Source organism: Onychomys torridus, chromosome 21 (genome assembly GCF_903995425.1).
Source record: "Onychomys torridus chromosome 21, mOncTor1.1, whole genome shotgun sequence".
NCBI classification, from domain to species: domain Eukaryota; kingdom Metazoa; phylum Chordata; class Mammalia; order Rodentia; family Cricetidae; genus Onychomys; species Onychomys torridus.
In genome coordinates this window covers 31465577-31486793 of record NC_050463.1, presented here as the reverse complement: position 1 = coordinate 31486793, position 21217 = coordinate 31465577, and the positions used below count along the sequence as shown (strand labels likewise).

At 47.0% G+C, this 21217-nt stretch overlaps 1 protein-coding gene across 1 annotated transcript in view; it reads right to left on the bottom strand.

Moving 5' to 3' along the window:
• Positions 1–21217, bottom strand: part of Alk (ALK receptor tyrosine kinase) — a 700596-nt gene that overhangs the window by 87792 nt on the left and 591587 nt on the right. Inside the window, exon 9 of the mRNA XM_036170695.1 lies at positions 4655–4824. Within this exon, the coding sequence (XP_036026588.1) occupies positions 4655–4824 (170 nt within the window). The remainder of the gene's footprint in view (positions 1–4654; positions 4825–21217) is intronic.

Genomic DNA, 21217 nt, shown 5'->3' with positions numbered 1-21217 from the left:
ATAATTCCAGCAGAAATAATGGCATCATTTGAGGAGGGGGAAGACGTGGGAGAGAGAATGAGGAGAAGGACTGTAGTTACCCAAGGTAGATGTCCGACCATGACCCAGCCTTTAAACACTTATCAAACTCACGTTTGAATTGGTGCTGTCCTTCAAAATTACCTTGCGAGGACATATCTGTATTCTAGAGATGTTGTCCTTCCTCAAAACACTCTGGAAACTGCTCCTGGGAATTTTTTTTTCCACTGTTACTCTTTGCAGCCTGGTTGTAGAATTATGGTAATTCTATAATGATGACAGGTCATTACGTTACTTCTATCATTTTGCATAGTTGTGAATGGACAGAAGAAATGCCATTCATGGATGCACAGCTCCCAGCTGCCAGCCTTTTACACCTATGGCACAGTCACTGAGCTATTGTAGGACTGCTGTGGTGTGGGAGCAAATCTCACTACAGTTCTTTGGTCTCCATGCTCAGCTCTAGCTCCCAACTCACAGGCACCAGGGCACGCGATTAAGATCAAAGTCTTTCTTCTAAAGCGATTCTGACAGGACAGTGACCACAGACAAAGACAGCGCTGGCATCAGGCGACTCTCTAAAGAGCGTTCCCTGTCACAAGAGTAACAAATGCTGTTTTGGCTCTTCTGACGGGACACAGGTGCTGCTTTGATATATGGAACACTTTGTGGTCATATTTATTATAAAGTGGTTTTTGTCTGTTTTGCTAGACACAGGTTGAACAGAGGAGGAGGTGTGCTGGATGGAGTCCAATGGTGAGGTGGAGAATTCTCAGTTCATTCAGCTGGGCTTTGGGGCTATATTCAAGTTTTCCCAATACATAGTCTGCCAATGTAGATTTACTGACTTTCCTAGGTGTTAGGCATGGTACTAGGTTCAGAAACCAGGGACATAGAAGAGAGGGGCATGATCAATGCCTTGTGAACCAAGTCAAGTATCTAAAAAAAAATCATAAAGGGACCAAAGAGCACAGGGGTGTCTCAAGAGCCACAGGACACAACCTAGGCACACAGGTAGCCAGGAGTCAGGGACGGCTTCTTCCAAAAGTGAGTCAGGAGTGACACATAGAAGGGGTGGATGGCAAAGGGAGACAATTAATGTGGAGAGAATGGAAGATGTGAAGCCTGGAGGTAAGAAGGGATTTTAGCATGGTACCATTAAGTTTCGGGCAGAGAGGGAGAGAGCGAAAATGAATGGTCTGAGATACTGAAGTTGGGGTTGGACCCATCGCACATAGTCTTAAGTAAAGGTCTTAGTCAAGAATGTAGGAGGTACCTTAAAACCACCGGAAGCCAGGGAGGTGAACGGATTCGTGTTTCAAGGATTGCTCGTGGGCTGTCCAGGGGTGATGGGGCTCTTATCTTTGATCGGGCTGAAAACACTACTTCCTAATGTGTAGAGGTTGGAGAACCTGGGAGTGGAGGTGATTTGAGTGAGGAAGCATAGGGGATAAAGTTCCTAATAATTTCAAGGTCGAGGATTGACCTTGGCGTTAAAGAGGAAGGTGCTGGACAGCGAAAGGGAGGGTCTGCCTAAGAGAGCCTTGTGGGACAAAGGCTGCGCATGTATATATAGTATTAAGGTCCACCTCTCAGGGTGGGAGAAGGCAGCTGGTTTGCCACTGTCTTTTGTTCGTCTTGGTTTTCTCTTTTCCTCATTGTTTTCGCCCGCTCCTTCCCCGCTTCTCCCATTCGCTTTGCAGCAATCCAGCCACGGCTCTCTCTCCTAGGAGGGAGGCAGAGGAATGTGCTTCTTCCCTCCATCAGTGACTAGAACCCAACAGAATGCTGATGACTTACATGGTCACAAGAACCTCACCTTTGTGGTTCACATGACTGGATATCATTTATAAGCTGACTGTGCCAGCCTCTTCTGTGGCGTCGTGGGGGTGGGTGGGTGAGGGGGCTATTGTCATTTTTAATTATATTCCTTATTAGCAGTTTTTACTGATTAAGCATTTAAGTGTGGGCCAAGGAGTTCATCAAGACACTTTTCTTCCCCCAAACCTAAGAGGCAACTGTAACTCTTTCCAATTTGCGGAACCTGCCCTATGCTGGAAGACCAGGGGCTGGATTTGCACTGTTTGTTGAATAAATTACTTATGAGGCCACTTAAAGGCTAGAATGAGAGTTCCTGAAATGAAGACTCTGACAGCCTATTTTGTATAGATTCTTTAGATAATCCTATTATTTATTCCCATAACAATCTGGTGAATATGTCCTGATTACAGGAGGGGATGACGGGGCTCTGGGAGGTTCAGTAAGTGGGACCAGGCTACACAACTAGTTAAATTTGTGACTGCCCGATTTGAAAGGCTATGCTCACTCATCAGGGCTCCCTTGCAGCTTTATCCTCTAGTCACTGCTACAGACTAGTTTGATTTTGGGAAGTGGAACCGTCAGTAGGCTCACCCATGGCCCCTCATTTTCCAGTTGGCAGGCCTCCCCTACTGCCTCTAGCTTTGGGAGCAAGTTGATGGCTGGTAGGTTCTTTGTGAATGGAGACACCTCCCTTCCATAATTATGCATGAATTGGGTCACCATGCATCAAGAACCAGGCTGGCTTTTGCCTGAATCTTCCCTGGACACTTTGGTCTCAGTATCAATATTGGAAGTATCAGTCTACTAAACAGCCTTCGGCAGGGGGAAGAAGAAAGCTGGGAACAAAGTCTCCTTCAAAGGAATCTCTGGCAGAAGGGGAGTGAACAGAGTCAACATTTTACTTGCGTTAAATCCCCTGGAGTGGCTATGAGAGAGAGAACTTGCTGGATTGAGGAGAGAGGGGGAAAACACCACTTTGATTCGTTGGAATTCATTTTACATCTCCCAGGAGGGAGGACACCAGCATCTCCAGTGAGTTTCCAATCCCCATATGTGAACCTCCCCAATCCCAAAGAATGAAAGACCAGCCTATGGAGGCGGCGCCTACATTTCTCCCTTCCTCCACTTTAATGAAAGAGGTTTGTCCCTGGGTCAGTGAGCCTGGGGAGGTCCATGGGCTTTGATCATCAAGCCACATACATCTGAAGGGGTGGGTGACTGCTGCTCAGAGTTAGGAGGGGGCTTCTCCCTGTGGCAGGAGAGCTCCCATGAGAAGCTACAGGGAACAGCACATTATGAGGTTTGGGAGAAAAATTCAAAGCCGGGAGCCACACGTATGAAACCTCATGACAACACACGTCACTCTATACCCTGCCTTGAGTCTTTGGTCCTCATATTTCAAAGGTGGGTTCACCAGAATGGCAATCTGAGTATCTTCTGCAAGACTATTCTGAAGGCTTCGCCTAATGGTAGAGTGGACGTTTAGCCAACACCAAATGGTTATCCCTTCCACTCCCCTGGTAGCAATGACCCTGCCCTGCCTTTTGCTGTAGAACATGTCTGCACCACCCACGGGGCATTTAGTATAGCACGGGCGAGCGTCACAGGAATGCCTTTGTGCCAGGCCGTTTTTACTCAAGTGCCGCTTGCTTCAGGCTGACTGCAGGTGGCAGGGCAGTGCCATCTTAGGGAGACAAGTGGCAGCTGAACTCCACAGGCTTCTGCTCCAATCCAGCGCCATGTGGAGGTGACGATCTTGTCACCCAACCCTATCCATTCAGAAGTGGGGAAAACTGAGGCTCAGAGGACCCGAGGATCTTGTCCAAGGTCCCAGAGGCCATTAGTAGTAGAACCCGATACAAACCAGGGTCCCTGGCAGAAGCTCTTCTTTGATTAGTGAAGAATCTGGCATCTGCCTCTGTCAACCCACCGCCGGAGCAGAATCAATAGAGCAGTAGTCTTGGCTCTGAGGCCAACGTGTGGGTAGTTTGCTCTTCTTTAAAAGAGTGGTAGAGAATAGGGGTAAAGCTTTCCCCCACTCCAAGGTTTTGTTGTTAACAAGGAAAAAAGAAAATGGCAATGTGAAGGTGAGGCAACATCCATCAAGTGAGAGGAGATGCCATAGAGATAGGAAACCTGAGTATTATTTGGTAGTAGCTTGAGTGCCTCATTTTTGGCTCTTTCCACAGACCGATGCTGAAGGAAGCTAATCAGGCCAGGTGAGAGCCGCAGGAGGTGAGTGCTCATTAGCACATCTCTTGAAGAATCTCCGCAGTCCCAGTAATGGGCAGGAGACGTGCATGTCTCTGTGTGTCGACGCTTGTGATGGTTCACATTGATTGCCGACTTGACAGGCTCTAGAATTGCCTAGGAGACAGACCTCTGGGCATGTCGGGGGGGGGGGGGAAAGATTTCAGATGGGGTTAACTGAGGTGGGGAGACCCAATCTAAATGTGGACGGCACCATTCAACCAGTCCATTTCCTTGGACTGAAGTAAAAGGAGGAAGCCTGCTGAGCATTGGCATTGACGGCTCTCTGCTTACTCACTGTGGATGCGATGCAACCAGCTACCTCGCGCCTTGTCACCACGTCATCAGCACTATGATGGGTTAAACCCCCAAACTATGAGCCCAAATAAACTCTTCCTTCTTTAAGTTGCCTTCGCCGGGGGACTTTGTCACAGCCATGAGCAAAATCACTAAGAAAATGTCTTAGATAAAGGGCACGGGAACTGGGAAACCATCCGACTTCAGCACCGGACCTTGTAGAGCAAAACGGGATAGGTGGGGGGGGGGGGGATGGATAGTCACCCACCTGTCAGTCACATCAAGGAGCGACAGCACTGTCCACTGCCACAGGCTTAAGCCTTCGTCGGTGGCAACATGCCAGACCGTCCGGCTCTGTTCCTTCCCAGTTTTATTCTCCACCAGCACCAGGGATACATTTCCTCTCAGAACCCCACGGATGAGCCAGGACATCCGGAGCTGTGGGGGAGAGAGAGAGGCATCCGTTAAGTTAAAAATGTTAGCGCTGAATGAGAACCTCAAGTCCCCTTCTTGGAGCTCTCAACAGTGCCAAGAGAGATCCCTCTAGAACCGATCCAGCAAGGGCAGCGGGATGCCCACGGCCTGTTCTTGCTCACTGCTGCCCAAAAGGCTTTCGTTGAAGTTCATGGATCTGAGCCAGGACTACCAGTGAGCAATTCTGAAGCCTTACTGAGGCTGATGACATCACCCCCTATTTCACATGGTTCTACCTCTGCAGTGGAGCAGTGGGGTTATCCAGGGAGCGACCTCAAGCACACTTGAAGATTTCTGTCCATGGACTCAACTCACTATGTAACCTAATATGGGTGATTCCCCCCCCCCATTCAATTTCTTTCAATTTAGGCATGATAGATTTGTGTATAGCTTCAAATAATTACAGGTCTTATTTTGACAGTGTCAGATCACATGTTTGCTAACTGGAGACTTCATGATTGGGTAGGTGAGAGTCTCTCTCTCTCTCTCTCTCTCTCTCTCTCTCTCTCACACACACACACACACACACACATACATCTATATGCCATGATCTCTTAATATAGTTATCTCCCCAAATGAGGATGCTGCTTTGCCAAGAGGAAGCTGCAACCGTATGTTTTCGTTGTGTTCTTATGAGAGGTTTCCATGGCACCATTCCCTAGATGTTTGAAAAGGGAATTGTAACTAATCATCTAAGAAGAGTTTAAATGCAGTCCTGTTGAGAGGCAGCGCATGCTATGGACTGAGGTCCGAAACAATAGAGGTTGTGTCTGGTAGAGAGAATCGACAAACAACAGCTAAAACATAAAAGAACTACCCCCGCCCCAGCGCCCCCCTGCTCAGGTTCTGAATGGAAAGGGTTGCTGAAGAGAGAAGGGCAAAGTGTATCCTGAACTCCCTGAGTCCTCACTAGCTGCGGTTCTTGGATTCTCCTGGTTTGAAGAGCCGCTTCTCTGCCAGCCCCAGCCTTTTTTTTTCTCTCAAGCTCTCCCTGGCAGCTGCCTTGCAATTTGAAGAGGACAGTGCCACTCGCCCTTCCTTCTAGGCCCTGTCCTTTCAACTCATCTTTGTCTATCATCTCCAATCTCTCTGCGTCCATCTTTTGTCCACAAAGGGTCAGTTCTTACCCATTCCAGGAAAAAAAAAATCTATTTGATTCTTGTGGTTCTTCTGGCTTGCAGCCCATGTCTGCACCCCCGCTTAGATGGTCACATATCTAGTAATAGGGAGGTAAATGACATGTCCTTTTTATTCTCTTTTATGTTAGGGATGGAACCTGAAGCCTTGTACATACCAGGCCAGCACAGTACCACTGAGCTACCTTCCCATTCATGCTTCAATCTTTTCCCAACTGGCTTCTATCTTCGCTTCTTCATTATTCAAACAACAGAAGACGCACTGCTGCCTTTAGAACTCAGTCTCTGAACTACATCCATGGCTCCCAAAGCACCCCTTCCTCTCTCTGTCCCCTCTGAAACCTCGTGTGAACCTCGGCCACACTTTGGCTGCCTGTCATCTCTGACTCAGCGCAACAGCTTTCAATGGTTTCTTATTCTCCATTGGGGGGAAAAAACCCATCAAGGCAGCCATGGTCCTTCATGATCTAAGGAAATCAACATGCTCGCTATTCAGTGAATACTAATGGAACACCCAGGCTGCGTCACGTGGATGTGACCGAGATAGATGCCCAGGAGGTTTCTCCATCTTCCAGCAATAGGTTTTAGTATAATCAGGGTTGGGGAGGGGAAGAGAGAGACAAGCTAAAGAGCACAGAGGAGTGAGAAAGGACCCAAGAGAGAGGAGACAGGGGGGAGGGAGGGGGAGAGGGAGAAGGGGAGGGGGAGGGGGAGAGAGGGAGGGAGAGGGAGAGGGAGAGAGGGAGAGGGAGAGAGGGAGGGAAGGAGGGAGAGAGGGAGGGAGAGAGGGAGAGAGGGAGAGAGAGAGGGAGAGGGAGAGAGGGAGGGAGGGAAAGAGAGGGAGGGAGAGAGAGGGAGAGAGAGAGAGGCTTAAAGCATTCTCAGACCCCCGAGGAGGTGCATAAAGCTCCTTCCTGTCATCAATCTCTGAGATGATCATCTACACATTCACACATACGTACTGTGGTTCATTCTATGCAACACTTCCTATTGGGTTATAACTCCCAAGTTAGATTTAAAACAGTGTAACTAACTGAGTGTGCTGTGGAGCCGCTCGATAGTCCATATAAGAGATACAAGACAGTGTAAGACCTTGGCATTCCCAAGACTTCAGCCACCAGAGCCATTTGTCCCAGCTCTTCAGAGCGATGTGTAGAGAGAATTAAAACATAAGGGTACCACTTATATTTATAACAGAAAACACATCTAGAGTTAATATGAAATCTTAGACATACACTGCAGTAGTGTCTGGTTTTTAGAAACAGAGAAAGCAAGCTTAGACTAAGACTGAAAAGTGGCAGCCAGGAAACCATTAGTAAATGTGTTTGGCACCATTCAATAGTCCTTGATCTGAGAGATGTGCTCCTTCAAAATGCAGCACTGCAGAACCTGCCTTCCTTCTGTAGGCCTACTTCTTAGTGGCACTTGTCCCCCAGTAGCCTCCAGGTTCAGGCTCTGAGCCAATCTTTGTTGTTGTTTTTTCTTCTGAGTCTGATCCTCACCCCAGGAGAGGCAGTGTGAACCTGGGGACTTGTTGGAAAGGCAGAACCTCTGGGCTGTGCACAAACCTATGGAATCACAGTCTGCAGAAAGGTACTGAGTAACCAAGAGGGCAGCCTCTGGTGTTTCTATGACTCATTTACTACCTTTCCAGAATGCACTAGAAGCAACTGCCCTTTGTGTCAGCACTGACTCTCTTGGGGCTCTTCAAACCACTCTAGTTTCCTGGCGTGAGGACTATGGATGAACTAAGAGTCTGAGGCACATTAACTGTGCGACCTCAAGCTTCTCACTCACCTCCTCTGAGCCCCCACTTCCTTGTGATCAGAGCTGTACTTTCCCTGCCTAGCTTCAAAGGTTGTTATGGAGACTGAGTGAGAGAGCGAATGTGATGCCATGCACCACACATGAGATCAGTGGTTTTTCCACCTGGGCTGCAAAGTAGAAACACCTATGGAGTTTTCCAAACTGCCGCTGTCTGGGTTCCACTGAAGAGTTGTGGGAGGCCAGCTCCCACCTTTTCAAGGGTTCTTATGAGGAGAAGAGAGGGATAAGAAAACATTAGAAAGAAAGATAGTGAAGAGGAGAAAGACAGAAACACAGGATAGCTTCGGGAGGATCTGAGTCAATACCCAACGGCCTTTTCCGATTATTCAAAAGGACTTTTTATAGCAATGCCAAGGGGCGGGGCACACGACCTCCCCCTTGCTAGATCAAAGCACACCACACAGCCAAGTGTAGACCCTTCCAAACACCTGGTAACCATGCCTGTGGTCCAATTATCCCCTTACGCAACCCTGCTGGGTAAAGCAAGCTCAGATTCTTAGACCCTGAGTAAATTCTCACTAGGAAACCTCTGTGGGTCTCCACAGAGAGTCTTGGTTAAGAAGTCTTGGAAGGTTCTGGGGAGTCACTCTGGGTGATTCTGAAGTGAGACCACTGTGGAGAAGTAATTACTCAGTTAATGCAGGAAGTAGCCTAGCTCTCTCAATGAGGGGGTGCATTTTCATCTTGAACTTGGTGTTAGAAGCAATTCTCCATCACCAAGAAATGGCTTGAAGTGTGTCCACAGTTACGAAAGCAGAGTGACGTGGCTCTCACAAATGTGGGGAGGACAGAACCTCTTCTTGGGGTGCCACATGGCATCCCAGGGGAGACTGAGGACATCTCAGGCAGTGAGAGTTCCTAGGGCTGAGGAAGAGCAGAATGAACCTGAGCCAGAATTTTCTCGTCTTAGACCTGCAGACCAAGGTTTTTACCATCTTCTTTTTTGTGCATGTGTGTGCATACGTTTGTGCATGTACAGGTGCACATGTGTGCACAAGTGAGGGTGCATGTGGGGGCTAGTGTACAGCCTCTAGTGTTGTTTACTAAGTGCAGTCCTTGCTTTTATTTTTTTTCTTTTTGTTTTGTTTCCAGACAGAGCTTCTCTCTGGTCTGGAATTCACTGGCTAGCCAGTGACCTACAGGAATCTCTGCCTGTCTCCAAACCTCATGGAGGGGATTACAAGTGCAGGCCACCACACAGGGGTTCTGCGGGTCAAACTCAGGTCCTCAGGTATGTAAGACAAATAAATATTCTACCAACTGCGTGATCTTCTCAGCCCACCAACTAACTTCTCATTGCTAGGAACTGGAGGACTTCTGTCAACACTACTGTGAATCCCATTTAGTTGCTGTGCCTAAAACCACTAGAGTTTAAAATCTGCTTCTTCCTAATGATCTTCATTTCCCATATCCAGCTCTAAAGAACCCTTTGCATGTCACTTGATGAAGATTCTCCAGGCCAAGTGTACCCAGCTCGGTCTTGACAGCAAGTTCCCAGTGCCCATAACAGGCACAAACCACTCTTGGTATTCAGTCTTAATACTCATTCCTATCTGAGTGGCCTACAGGGTATGCAGTCATTTTCTAATCGACTTTGAATGCCAGAAAGCAACATTGGGCACTTTCCCACATGTTGTCTAATTTTTATACCTATAGCCCCCACTCATGGAGGTATTATTATAGCCTGTCATGGTTTGAATGTGAAATGTCCCCTCCCCCCACAACAAGCTCATGGATTGAAGGCTTGGTTCTCAGGTAGTAGACATAACCTCTGGGGGCGATTTAATAGGAGCATTGACTTCTTGAATGGATTATTCATGTGTGATGGCATCATTGGGAGATGAGAGGAAGGAGGAGGTGGGGCCTGGCTGGAAAGTGGGTCACTGGGGGTGTGCCTTGAAAGGTGTATCATGTCCTAGACCCTTCCAATTTCTCCTCTTTGCTTCCTGGCAGCCACAGGGTGAACAGCTGTCTTCCATACCCTTCCTCCATGCTGTTCACATCTTGCCATGGATCAACATGCAGTAGTGATAGCTCACAAACTAGACCACTGACATGCTGAGCCAAAAAGAATCCTCTGTCCTTTATATTGTCATCTGCCATGGCAACAGAAGTTCTGCTACCATGCACTCGTTTTCCAGAAGAAGAATCTGGGGTGGTATAGAGAGATGACGTCAGTCACCCATGGACACTAAACAGAGATGCTGCCAATCAGGACTCCACACTGCCTGTGTCTGTCCTTTCTACCACACAATGCTGCACCTGTATGTAGCATGTCACAGCAATCCTTGAAGTGTGAGGCACTTACTCTGAAGAGGTTCAGATCCTTGCTTCATGAATCATGGTCCTCAGATCAGTGATATTGGCATCCCCTGGGAACTTTCTACTAAATACAAGGGCAGTGGGGGGCACAGGGACGGGATGGGCGGCGCTCCCATCCTAACCTGGCTCAGCTGAACTGAAATCCATATTTCAACAAGATCTTATCTGAGGACTCTCAGATTGGAGGAATTAGGGAGATAGTGGATTTTAAGCCATGAGTTACCAATGTCCCTGCCAGCCAATTAGTGGTATATGTGTATGTATTTACACAAGCATGCAGAATCTTACACAAATCTAAAATTATAAAAAAAATAACACTTGCTTAAGCCTGTAACAATGTAGTATTTTAATCCTTCTGGATGTTTCCTAATAGATGGAGGTTATAAATGGCAGCTTCTGACTAATACACTCTTTTGCATGCAGACAGCAGGTTAGACAAGTGATAGAGACACACTAGGACCATGCCACCAGCAATTATATCTCCTGGCTCCAGCTGGTCCTTTTACAAGGGCTCTTTTTCCTTGCTTCTCGGTGGGGCCTGATAGACTTTCCAATTATGTGGTACCAGTGTTTGTCATTTTATTAATTAAAGTCCTGTATGTAAAGCAGGCGCAGCATTGTGGCTGGGCCTAATGCTATTATTTCTCTATGGCCCTTTCCTCCTCCAGAGGTAATTACTGCAATTTTATGTCTAGAATGCACCCCGAGTTTGCTATGCAGACCCCATGTCTGTTTCAGAACAATCTCTTGAACTCATAAGAAAAAAAAATCGGCGTAGAATTTAGGCCGAAAGATTCAATGACAGCAAATATTGTTCAGGCTATTTGCAGCCCTCCCACGCCCTCCCCCGCAAATGTAGGAAATACTCGGGGAGGGGATTTTTTTATAGTTTTTCAAATTACCGCAGGGCAATGGGAGTGCCCACTATTAGAGCCAAAATCAAGGATGGACGCTCCACTGTGTATTTTGTAAAAGCAGAGGGGAACACATCTGACTAGACAAAGGTGGGCAAAGAGGAGCTTGACTGGTGCGTGAACGGGTATCCCAGACGTTTCCGGCATCAGAGGTCACGTGACAGAGTCTAGCTGGCCAAGCTTGGCGTTGTTATCAGGGGCACCCCACAAATGCCCTGGGCGCAGGCTGTCGGGTTTGAGTGTGAATTGTCTCTCACAGGCTCATGTGTTTGAACTCTAGGGCTCCGGATGGTGGTGCTGTCTGGGAAACTAGAGGCGTAGGGTGTAGCTGGCAGAGGTAGGGCAGTAGAGGCTGGCCTTGAGGGTTCCAGGTTGGCTCTGCCTCTGGCCTGGGCTTCTTCCTGAGGCACAGAGACATGAGCAAGACGCTTCATTCCCCGACTCCCACCCGCCACTGTCAATGACAAAGCCCCTCCTATCATTACAAATGTCTCTACACCTTTCTCACCCTGACACTGCAGGCTATAATAAATTCTCCCTCCCTTAACTTTTTTTTTTTTTTCTGTCACAGAAGTGAGGAAAGCAAGTTAACACGGCGCTCAAGGCTCTTCTCTGACCTAAGGTACCAGAAGTGATTCTGGGTTTGAACTTATAATTTTAAGAGTTCCTTGATTTCAGTGTGGCATCTCATTAACTGGAGCTGAGAATATTGACTCACAGCAAAAATCCAATGTTTTCTGTTCTCCATCTTCTAATTCACCTGGAGAAAATAAACACCAACTCTCTAGCTATAAATAGCCTAATGAAAAATCAACCCAAAACAGCAAGAGGCTGGCCAGATGCAGATTTTTTTTTTTTTTTTTGATAGCAGGCAAATAAAATTAGATGTTGGCAAGCCCCTGCAATTCTAGACTCTTAAGAAATGTTGGGTGTCTGGTCACTTAGGAGACATAAAGATCAGAATCTTTCTGAAAACATTGTCAGAGACCACGCCAGCCAGGGACATTCATATGTCACTTTGTAAAAACATGTAGATTGCTCATAAAACACAATAACCTGGGATCCCTGGGTGGTAAGGCTATGAAGTCACAGGTCGTTTCTCTTTCTTTCTTTCTTCCTTCCTTCCTTCCTTCCTTCCTTCCTTCCTTCCTTCCTTCCTTCCTTCTTCTCTTCCTTTCTTCCTTTCCTTCTTTTCTTCTTTCCTTCCTTCTCTCTCTCTCTCTCTCTCTCTCTCTCTCTCTCTCTCTCTCTCTCTCTCTCTCTCTCTCTCTCTGAGACAGCATTTCTCTGTGTAGTTTTGGTGCCTGTCCTGGATTTCACTCTATAACCCAGGATGGCCTCGAACTCACAGAGATCTGCCTGCCTCTGCCTCCCGAGTGCTGGGATTAAAGGCGTGCACCACTGCTGCCTGACAATATTTGATTTTCTTTTAGGATTTTTATTTCTTCTTTTTTTTTTTAAGTGAACATCTACAAAGTTTGATAACTAGAACAAAAACTATAAAATTAACTTATGGTATACAACTATTAGAATCAAGCTTCTGAAGAACATTATTGCTACATTAGCATCAAGAATAAGCAAAGAGAGAAGCTCCCAAATTTATATAAACCTTTAATGGCCTCTGTGCCCAGGTCTTTGTTTCCTCATATGGAAGGAAGTGTGGGCAATTTCATTTGCCTTATTCACACTCCATTGGGAGCACAGAAAACCTTATCATCAGAAAAAACAAATGCTCTACTTAGAAAGGCAGAGGGAGGAGTCCAAAGGAGAAGTAGGAACTGAGGTTATCTTGACCCACCTCAGGAAGGGTCAGTGCTCTCCGCTGAGCTGTGGGCTTTGCGAGGGGCCCGTGAGAGCTAGGAACTGAAAGGGAGGAGGTGGCAGAGCAGGGACTCTGGATCAGAAACAGAGGTCTGTCTTTTACTTATCATAGACCATCTCAGCCTCAGTGTCTTTAAGGGTGGGGTCAGTCAGTGGCACTCTTCCTACAGGGGTTTAATCAGATCTGTGAGCCCCTTGCCCGGCTTAGCAAAGATATTTGGTAAATGTGGGGTTCATTCTCCTGCGCTAGAGAGGGCAGGTAGGAAATCCATGTTAGTGGTATAATACACACATGCACATGCTCATACAGAATAGGGTGCAATGAAAGAGTCGTACTGAAGATTTGGACTTTCCTTCCTCCTAGATTCTTTAGAGAATTCTCTTTCCATTCTTATAGAAAGAAGACAATCTTTTCTTCAAGAACACAATGGTGGGATTTCTGGCCAACAGCCTCCTCCATGCCTCAGTTTCCCTGTGAATGTTAGAGACAATGCCAGGGGATGGATTTGTAAACCTCCTCTAGGGAGGAGGGTTGAGTGTAGGTAACGTTTCAACAACCTTCAAGGGCAGCTACTGGGAAGACCGTGGGCTCCAGGAAGTGTGTGCATATATCCCCTAGGCAGTTAGGGAGATTGTGTGTTCAACCAGACTGGTCCTCTGGAGATGGGCCACATGGAGACCAGATTCACTATGGGGAACTATGAACATCTGTGATTGACACTGCTTTTGAATTGGACCCAAGTCTGCTATGGGCCAAGGAAATTTTCACCCACACCCCTGGGCCTTGGATAGTAATTCTTCTTATGCCTCAATTTCATCATGTAATGGGGGGAGAGATTAAGTTTGGATGGCTCAAAGGTATTAGATTAATTCTGTCCGAATGTAATTGTAATAGCTGTTGATTACTTTAGCCAATTAGCGTGTATCCTGGCAGAGCTCACCACATCACAACGAGGGGCGTGACAGAATGCTGCTCTCCAGTTTCTTAGCTCTATGTGCTGAGGTAAGAATTACTTTGGCTCACAAGTCTCAATAGACCCTTATTTGTCGGATCTCTGAGACACACAAAAAGGCCTTTTCGATAGCCCCTCTCCTTGCGGGGCTGTGCCATTAATTAATTAATTAATTATTGATAAAGTGGGTTTATTGAGCATGCTGTCCTGACACTATGGCTAGTAACACAATTCTTGCAACCTGCCTACACATTGCGGATTGCCTGAGAGGAGGAGAACACACGACGTGTTTCCACAGTGATTTTTCTTGCACCTGAGCACAAGAAGAGGGCTAAGAGCAATAATTGCTGCCATTCATTAAGGACTGTGAAGATTCCAGAGCTTTGGAGTTTCCGTCTGATGGTAGCAACAGTCTCACACAGCAAGTAAAACAGGTATTTTTATCCCCAATTTGGAAGTGTGACTTTGTAGAGGTCAGACGGAGGTCAGATGGAGGTCAGATGGGTCCTCGGTGAAGTAGCAATGGGATTTCAACTCACATGACCTACATTGATGTCAATGACCTTGGAGTGTTTAGAGATTTGGCTTTGGACCGATCTGGTTTAGGCCACTTGGCAGCAGATTGACCTTGGGCAAGACATTCAACTCTTGAAGGCCCAGTTTCTGCATCCGCAAATGGGGGTTGACACCGCTTCACCAGTCTGTCCTGACACTGAGGTGATGAAGTAAAATGCTGAGCACATGAGCCAGCTGTGTCAGGGGACCAATGTTGTAGAAACACATTCCGAGCTAACTGTACATACGCTAAGAGTCCCTTCCCCTGGACCTGGCTGAGGGAGGGTTTCTTTTAAGGTACAAAGAATGAGGGGCTCTGAAGGCTCTAATTAAGACGTCTGACTTGCTTTTAGGGTAATGCAGATGAGTGACGCATAGAAACCCAAAGCCTGGAACCCTTCCCATTGAAAGCAAATTTCTCTTAACTTTCCTATGAAACAAGCACTCCAGAGAGTCCTAGGTCTGCTGTGAGGGTTAGAGTCAGTGTTGGCTCAAGACCGTTGATTCTCCAAACCACAGCATCCCTGTTTTGCTGCCCACTGGCTCCACACTCTCACTAGACGTCTGTGGTCTAAGAGGTCAAGCCCATAGCCCCCCTCCTTCCCCCTCATCTGTAGAACAGAGGACATTCATTTATTCCCAGGGCCAGTGTAAGGCAGAGGAAGCAGCTCTGCTCTCCCTGATGTGCAGTGGATTCTTACTGTAGCAATGCCTTTATCGTTGTATGGGATCGTTGCTATTGGGAACCTACAGGATGGCTCTGTATCCTAGACATACACCATGGGCCTTCAGAAAAGCCATTTGCAAAGTGCCTCCAACATCACTCTAGGCTCCTCTCCCACCTCCCTAAAGCAAAGAAGCATTTGCCCAGGCACCATTAAAAGCTTTCTGAGATTAGTGTCTCCATCCCTGGCTACTCTACCCATACCTAGCTGGATTCCTCTGGGTACAGGAGACAGCATGACTGTGGGGCTATGGGGAAAGAGAAGGCAGCTACACAAAACTCCCATGCTGCCCTGACTTGTTCCAGATGACTGCATTCCCCTGTAGGAGCCAGAGAGGCCTTATGCTTGCTGCTGAGCTCCAAATCATGTTCTCCTGGATAGAGAATGGACAATCCAGATGGATGCCATATATCCAGCATGAGCTCCTGCCCCTGGTCCCAGGGCAGGAGGAAGGTATTTTCCAAATGGTTTTTCCCCAAAGATACTGCATAGGCAGAAAGCATCAAAGTGAGTGCAAAAACAACCCCTGGCTGGACCAGTGGGCTTGCTCCTAATTGAGGCAAAGACTGAGTGAAGCCTGGCAGTGGAATAGCTTTATCCTGAGATGAAGAACTGCATCTGTAGAGATGCAACTGCCACTGTAGAGACTTCTGAGCATCAGATAAGATGTGGCTGGATACTCCCAGGAGCGCTGCCTGATGGGTATCTTGGTCCTCTAATACCAGACTGAAAGGACCTGTACTTGCAGGGAGGGAAGGATGTTACCCTGGAGTCCCTTCTAGACAGTGCTAGTCCCTAATTGCTTACCAAGAGGAGTTCTCCCTTGACCATAGCATGTTTGTGCTGCCCTGCTTGGCCATGCAAGAGCAGAGGCTGGGCTCAGGTTGACCCTGCTGTACTGGCATGTAACCCAGGGGAGAATGGGTGAGCAGAGGAGGAAGGAGGGCTGAGCTTTCCTCTCTGTGGGAGCTGTACTGGCTCTGGAGATGACCACCTCATTCAGGATCAAGTCCAGGAGGCCTTGCAGCCTCTGTTCTTCTTCCCATCAGCTGGCACTGGCTAGACACGTAAGGCTAAGAACAGGGCACATACAAGGAACAAAAAGCATATGAATCCCATGAGGGAGCTGCAATGTCCTGGTTACAAATGGAGTGGTATTCCTTCTGTCTCCACAAGTGAGAATCCCTCTCTGGTGGATGGTGGAGCTCTGAATAGGCAAGTGGGATGCCAGGCATATGGTGGCTCATATCAGCTCCCTCTAAGCTAAGAAGGGGTCATCCGTCCCACAGGGCAGCATGACATTCAGAGTCAGGAGGTCTGGCTTTGGTCTTGACATATTTCTTGCTTTGGGGTTGTTGTATATTTCTTTCCTGCCTTGCCAACATAGGCTTTCTCCTCTCTAGGGAAACCCAGCATGTACCCTAACCTAGACCATGGGTGGAGAAGACCCTGACATGGATGTGTATAGAATCTGCTCTCCGAAGTGGGCTTTATCAGCCCTTGGCTCTTCCTGCACATTGCCCTGGCCCTACCCTGTTTGGGCAGGGGCTGCCAAAGCAGAGCTCCACTGTTTTAGGTTCTCCCCTGACTTCAAGCCTCTTTATCTTTGGTATCCTCTCCTTTTTTCTTGCCTTTCCATAGATTTTGTCATTAACTGAAAACTTGGGCATACAGATAGCCCCATGTTTCCTTGCCTGCCTGCTCAGGAGGACATGGGGGCAGCTCTGAATGAGTCCAGTCAACACTGCTGATTCTCATACTGAGATGCTGGTGAGGGAAAGGCTATTACTCCATGCATGGTCACCAGAAAAGTCTTTAAAAATCTAAACCAGAGAGCAATTGATGGGAGAGTCCCACAGCTTCTATGGGACTGTCACCATAGGCTATCTTTTCTCAGTGGGGTGTAGGCAGGGCTTGAAAAATGGCAGAGGGAATCAGTCTTCTCTCCCATATCTGTCCAGGTCACATTTGCTAGTCTAAACAACACAGAATGTGCGGCTCCTTTCCTCTAGGGCAGAGAGCCCACGTGGACATGGCAGAACCCCACAGTTGACCTTCTGCTTGAGCTCAGCTGCCCTAGTAGTGAGTTAAAGTTATTCTTATTAATTTTTTTTTCATGCCTTGGGCTGATCTCATGGTGGAAAGGTCTGGATATATTCCAGGATACCACTGTGTGTATGCATGGACCCACACATGCTCACATGTACATGGATGTAAGGACAGAATGGCAGTTCTGATGAGATCAGAAAACAAGCAGTTGGGAACTAACCCTCAAAAAAACAAAAACAAAAACAAAAAACAGAAAACAAAAAACAAAAACAAACAAAAAAACCAACTGGTGCATCACATCCATCTTCCAGGGTCTTTCATATTCCTGCAGCCCATAAAGGAAAAACTGTTCCCATGTTTGAGGGCGGAAAGGAATGCGAGAAACCTACTCTCTCCTGCCCCGGGCCTTCTTCTGGCCTGAGAACATGGCTTAAAATATTCTAGTCACAGGCAGGCTATTCCAATACAACAGAATTTCAAACCGCATAGGGCTTGTTGAGATAGTCAGACTTCCAGGATGTGTGAAAGGCGGGGGAGGGGTGGGACAGCCCCTGCCCGTCTCCTGTCCTGTCCTCTCTGCTAGCAGCAGCTACAATGCTAGCCGCACCAGAATGTCTCAAAGCCAAGTCAGACTGGAGAAGGCCTGACAGCATGCCAGCACATGAAAGCCACGGCAAGGCTTCCCTCCCCTGTGGCAGCTTTAATTATTTGAACTGGAGCTCGGTGAAATAAAAATAAAAATAAAATAAAAATCAGAATATATTGTAAGTGGCTCCCTAGTTTCCTGCAGAGAATAGCTCGTGGCAGAGAAGGGGAACCGGAAAAGGCCACAATGCTCTCTCTGTTTGCGGCTGGGCTAGGCAGGGGTCTTAAAATATTCACACTTTATGTGCAACTGTGCAAAGAGCAGGAGGAGGTGGTGCCTACGGGGAGTGGTGGCTGCAGGTAGCCAGAGGGAGGGCATGGGAGCTGGGAGGCTTCTGGGAAGCTCTAGAAGTTGGATTGGCACAAGGCCCATGCTGGCCATGTCTTCATTGTTGGCGGGTATCTGACCTAGTTCTATATGCTCTTCCAGCCCCCCTGCCTCCTCCACCTCTGTGTCTGCTCTGCCATTTCTAACTTCTTTTCTGACTCAGGTTCCTAAATGGCCAGATGTATTACCCTGCTTGGGGTGGAAGGTATTGGGGGAGGCTCTGCATGCAGTCAGGATGGATTTTGTCTGTCATTGGCAGGCACATCAACAGCCAAAACAACAACAACAACCAAAACCAAAACCAAAACAAAACAAAAAACCCTCCAAGATCCCGTGTCAGCACTACATCATCAAGGATGGAAATTGAAGAGGCAGAATTACAGCTCTGTGAGAATTCACTCATGGATGTGGGGTGTCTGTAGAGAAGGTACTCTACACTAGGCATCAGTCCTAAAGTTCAGATCAACCAGGCTCTCAGTCCCTACAGATCTGTCCCTCATTGGAGACACCCCCATACCTCTATCTAGCATTTAGCCCTCTTTATTTTTTATTTTGTGTGCATTGGTGTTTTGCCTGCATATATGGCATGTATGTCTGTGTGAGGGTGTCAGATCCCCTGGAACTGCAATTACAAAGGGTTGTGAGCTGCCATGTGGGTGCTGGGAACTGAACCTGGGTCCTCTGGAAGAACAGCCAATGCTCCCAACCACTGAGCCATCTCTCCAGCCCACATTTAGCCCTCTTAATCTAGGGAAGCCTTTTTCTTTTTTCTTTCTTTCTTTCTTTCTTTCTTTTTTTTTTTTTTTGATGTTTCGAGACAGGCTTTGCGCCTTTCCTGGAACTCTCTCTGGAGACCAACGTGGCCATGAACTCACAGAGATCTGCCTGCCTCTGTCTCCCAAGTGCTGGGATTAAAGGCATGCACCACCACCACCCGGCCTCTAGGGAAGCCTTTTTAAGAGTTGTGAGGTTCAAAGATCTGAGTCAACCTCATGGTCTTGCACAGCAATCTAACATTCACTGGTGTCCCTGAATTGGAGCTCCGTTACCCTGGAAGAGCAAAGCAATCTAACATTCACTGGTGTCCCTGCTATTGGAGCTCCGTTACCCTGTAAGAGCAAAGTCTACTTTCTACCTTCTGCTTTGAGGATTGGGGTGGAGTGAGTGGCAGAGGTTATAAACCTGGACACACACATTTCTTTTTTGGTTATTTGTCATCCCGCAGCCACCACCCCACCCCGCAACAACAACAACAACAACAACAATGCATTGCTCTTAACACTGATCATCAACCATAGATGATCGATGTGGTTCACACTATGATGGACTGTGAAGTCATGGCCGTATAAACATACACAAACATGAATGATGTGCATGTGGGGGTGGGGATCCACTCCTTTCCTTCCATGGTGCCTGCTCAGCAAAGTGCTGGAAAAGGGCAGGAAATAACAGAAACAGCCTAGAGCAAAACCAACTGGAGGAAAAAGAAAGTCAGGGAAACCTGTCTCAGCTATTGATCAACTCAAAGGTTATCACAGAAGTGACAGAATATTAGGAAAATATCGCTTTGCTTTGACATTTCTCCCTCTGAAATTAGGCTCATATTAAACCCAGCGAAGAATAAATTTAAAGACCAAATGCTCCTTAGGAGCCTCCTGTCCTCTCAGGTGGGCCAACCATCTGTCTTCACTCAGGTTTCCTCCCAAGAAGCCTTCCCCTCTATGTACCTGCTCTGAGGCATATCAACAGTGATGGCATAATTCCACCATCTGCACCAGGTACCACCGTTTCTCCAATACAATTTATTTTTAATGGATCTACTTATTTCTGCCCAGACTTCTTTCAAAAAGAAGTTAAGGTGGCTGAGAGATACACCCAAAGCCTGATGAGATGATGACATGGACAGAGAGGGTAAGAAAGATGTGTCCCATGCACAGTTGTGAAGCCAGGCAGCTACAAATACGTGTTTGCTTGAGAAGGGGCGGGGGTGTCTCTGCTTTAATTTAACCATTCATTTGATTAAAAAATCATGGTATCCCTCTTTTGTTCTTTGTTTGATGAATGAGTTTTTGTTTGACAAGGCTCTTGGAGGGTTTGAATTTGGGCCCTTAGCAAAGGGAGTCTTGTGTCATCTTGCTGCCTAAAGCCTTCCTTCCTGGGACTTTTTAAAAAAACCAGTTGAAAGAGATGCAACCTGGTTAGTTTTAGAATATTGACAACATGAGAGCAAACACCTTTCCTAGAGGGTACGTAGCTAAGACAAAGTCAGACAGCAGTTTCTTCTGTGGACTTCCACAAAAAGAGGATTGGTTGGATCTAAGCTCTGGGCTGGCTTTTTGTTGTGTGCAAGATGAAGTGTAGGAGCCATGGGGTGTGCAAACATCCCCAGGTATGGCCTGTCTTCTGTGTGCCATGTCTGACAGAAACCTTCTTCTTAGCCCAGGCTCCTTGTGTTTACACAGGTTGCTAGGCATTGTGGTAACACTATGACCATAGCACCCTCTTTGCTCCCTCTTGCATGTGTTATGCTGTTCAATCCTCATCTATGATGTGGGCTAGCCTAGATAAAGATCATAACATCTCCACTCTCCAGGTAAGGAAAGTGATAACTAGGAGGTCAGTGAGCTGCCCAGACAAATGGTACAGTAAGTCAGTGTGGAACCTGTCTGAGATTCTGGTCCTTGATGGAGAGTACACTGTGCTATTGTATGTATGGGGGAGTCTTACGTGAATTTCTTGGCCCCTGGAGACTATGACAAATAAAATAAAGAACATGTCATCAGACCTGAAGGCCTCACACCCAAGAGACAACAGCTTCAGGACTCAATTGGGTAGTGGCTTTGTTGTACCTTACCGAATGCCATTGATGTCTTTGTGAAATTACGTAAATAATTTTTTTTTGGTGCTTTCCAGTGTTCAAAATGTATTATAAGAACTTGACATTTTCAAACAAGATTTTTAAAGAAAGACTTGTAATTCCTATTACTCTTCCCTGTTGGGCCTATTATAAGAAATATTTTTTCTGGGTGTGCTTAAAGCAAGGTCTTGCTGCAAAAAGTGTGGTGCAGCTAAGTATGGACAG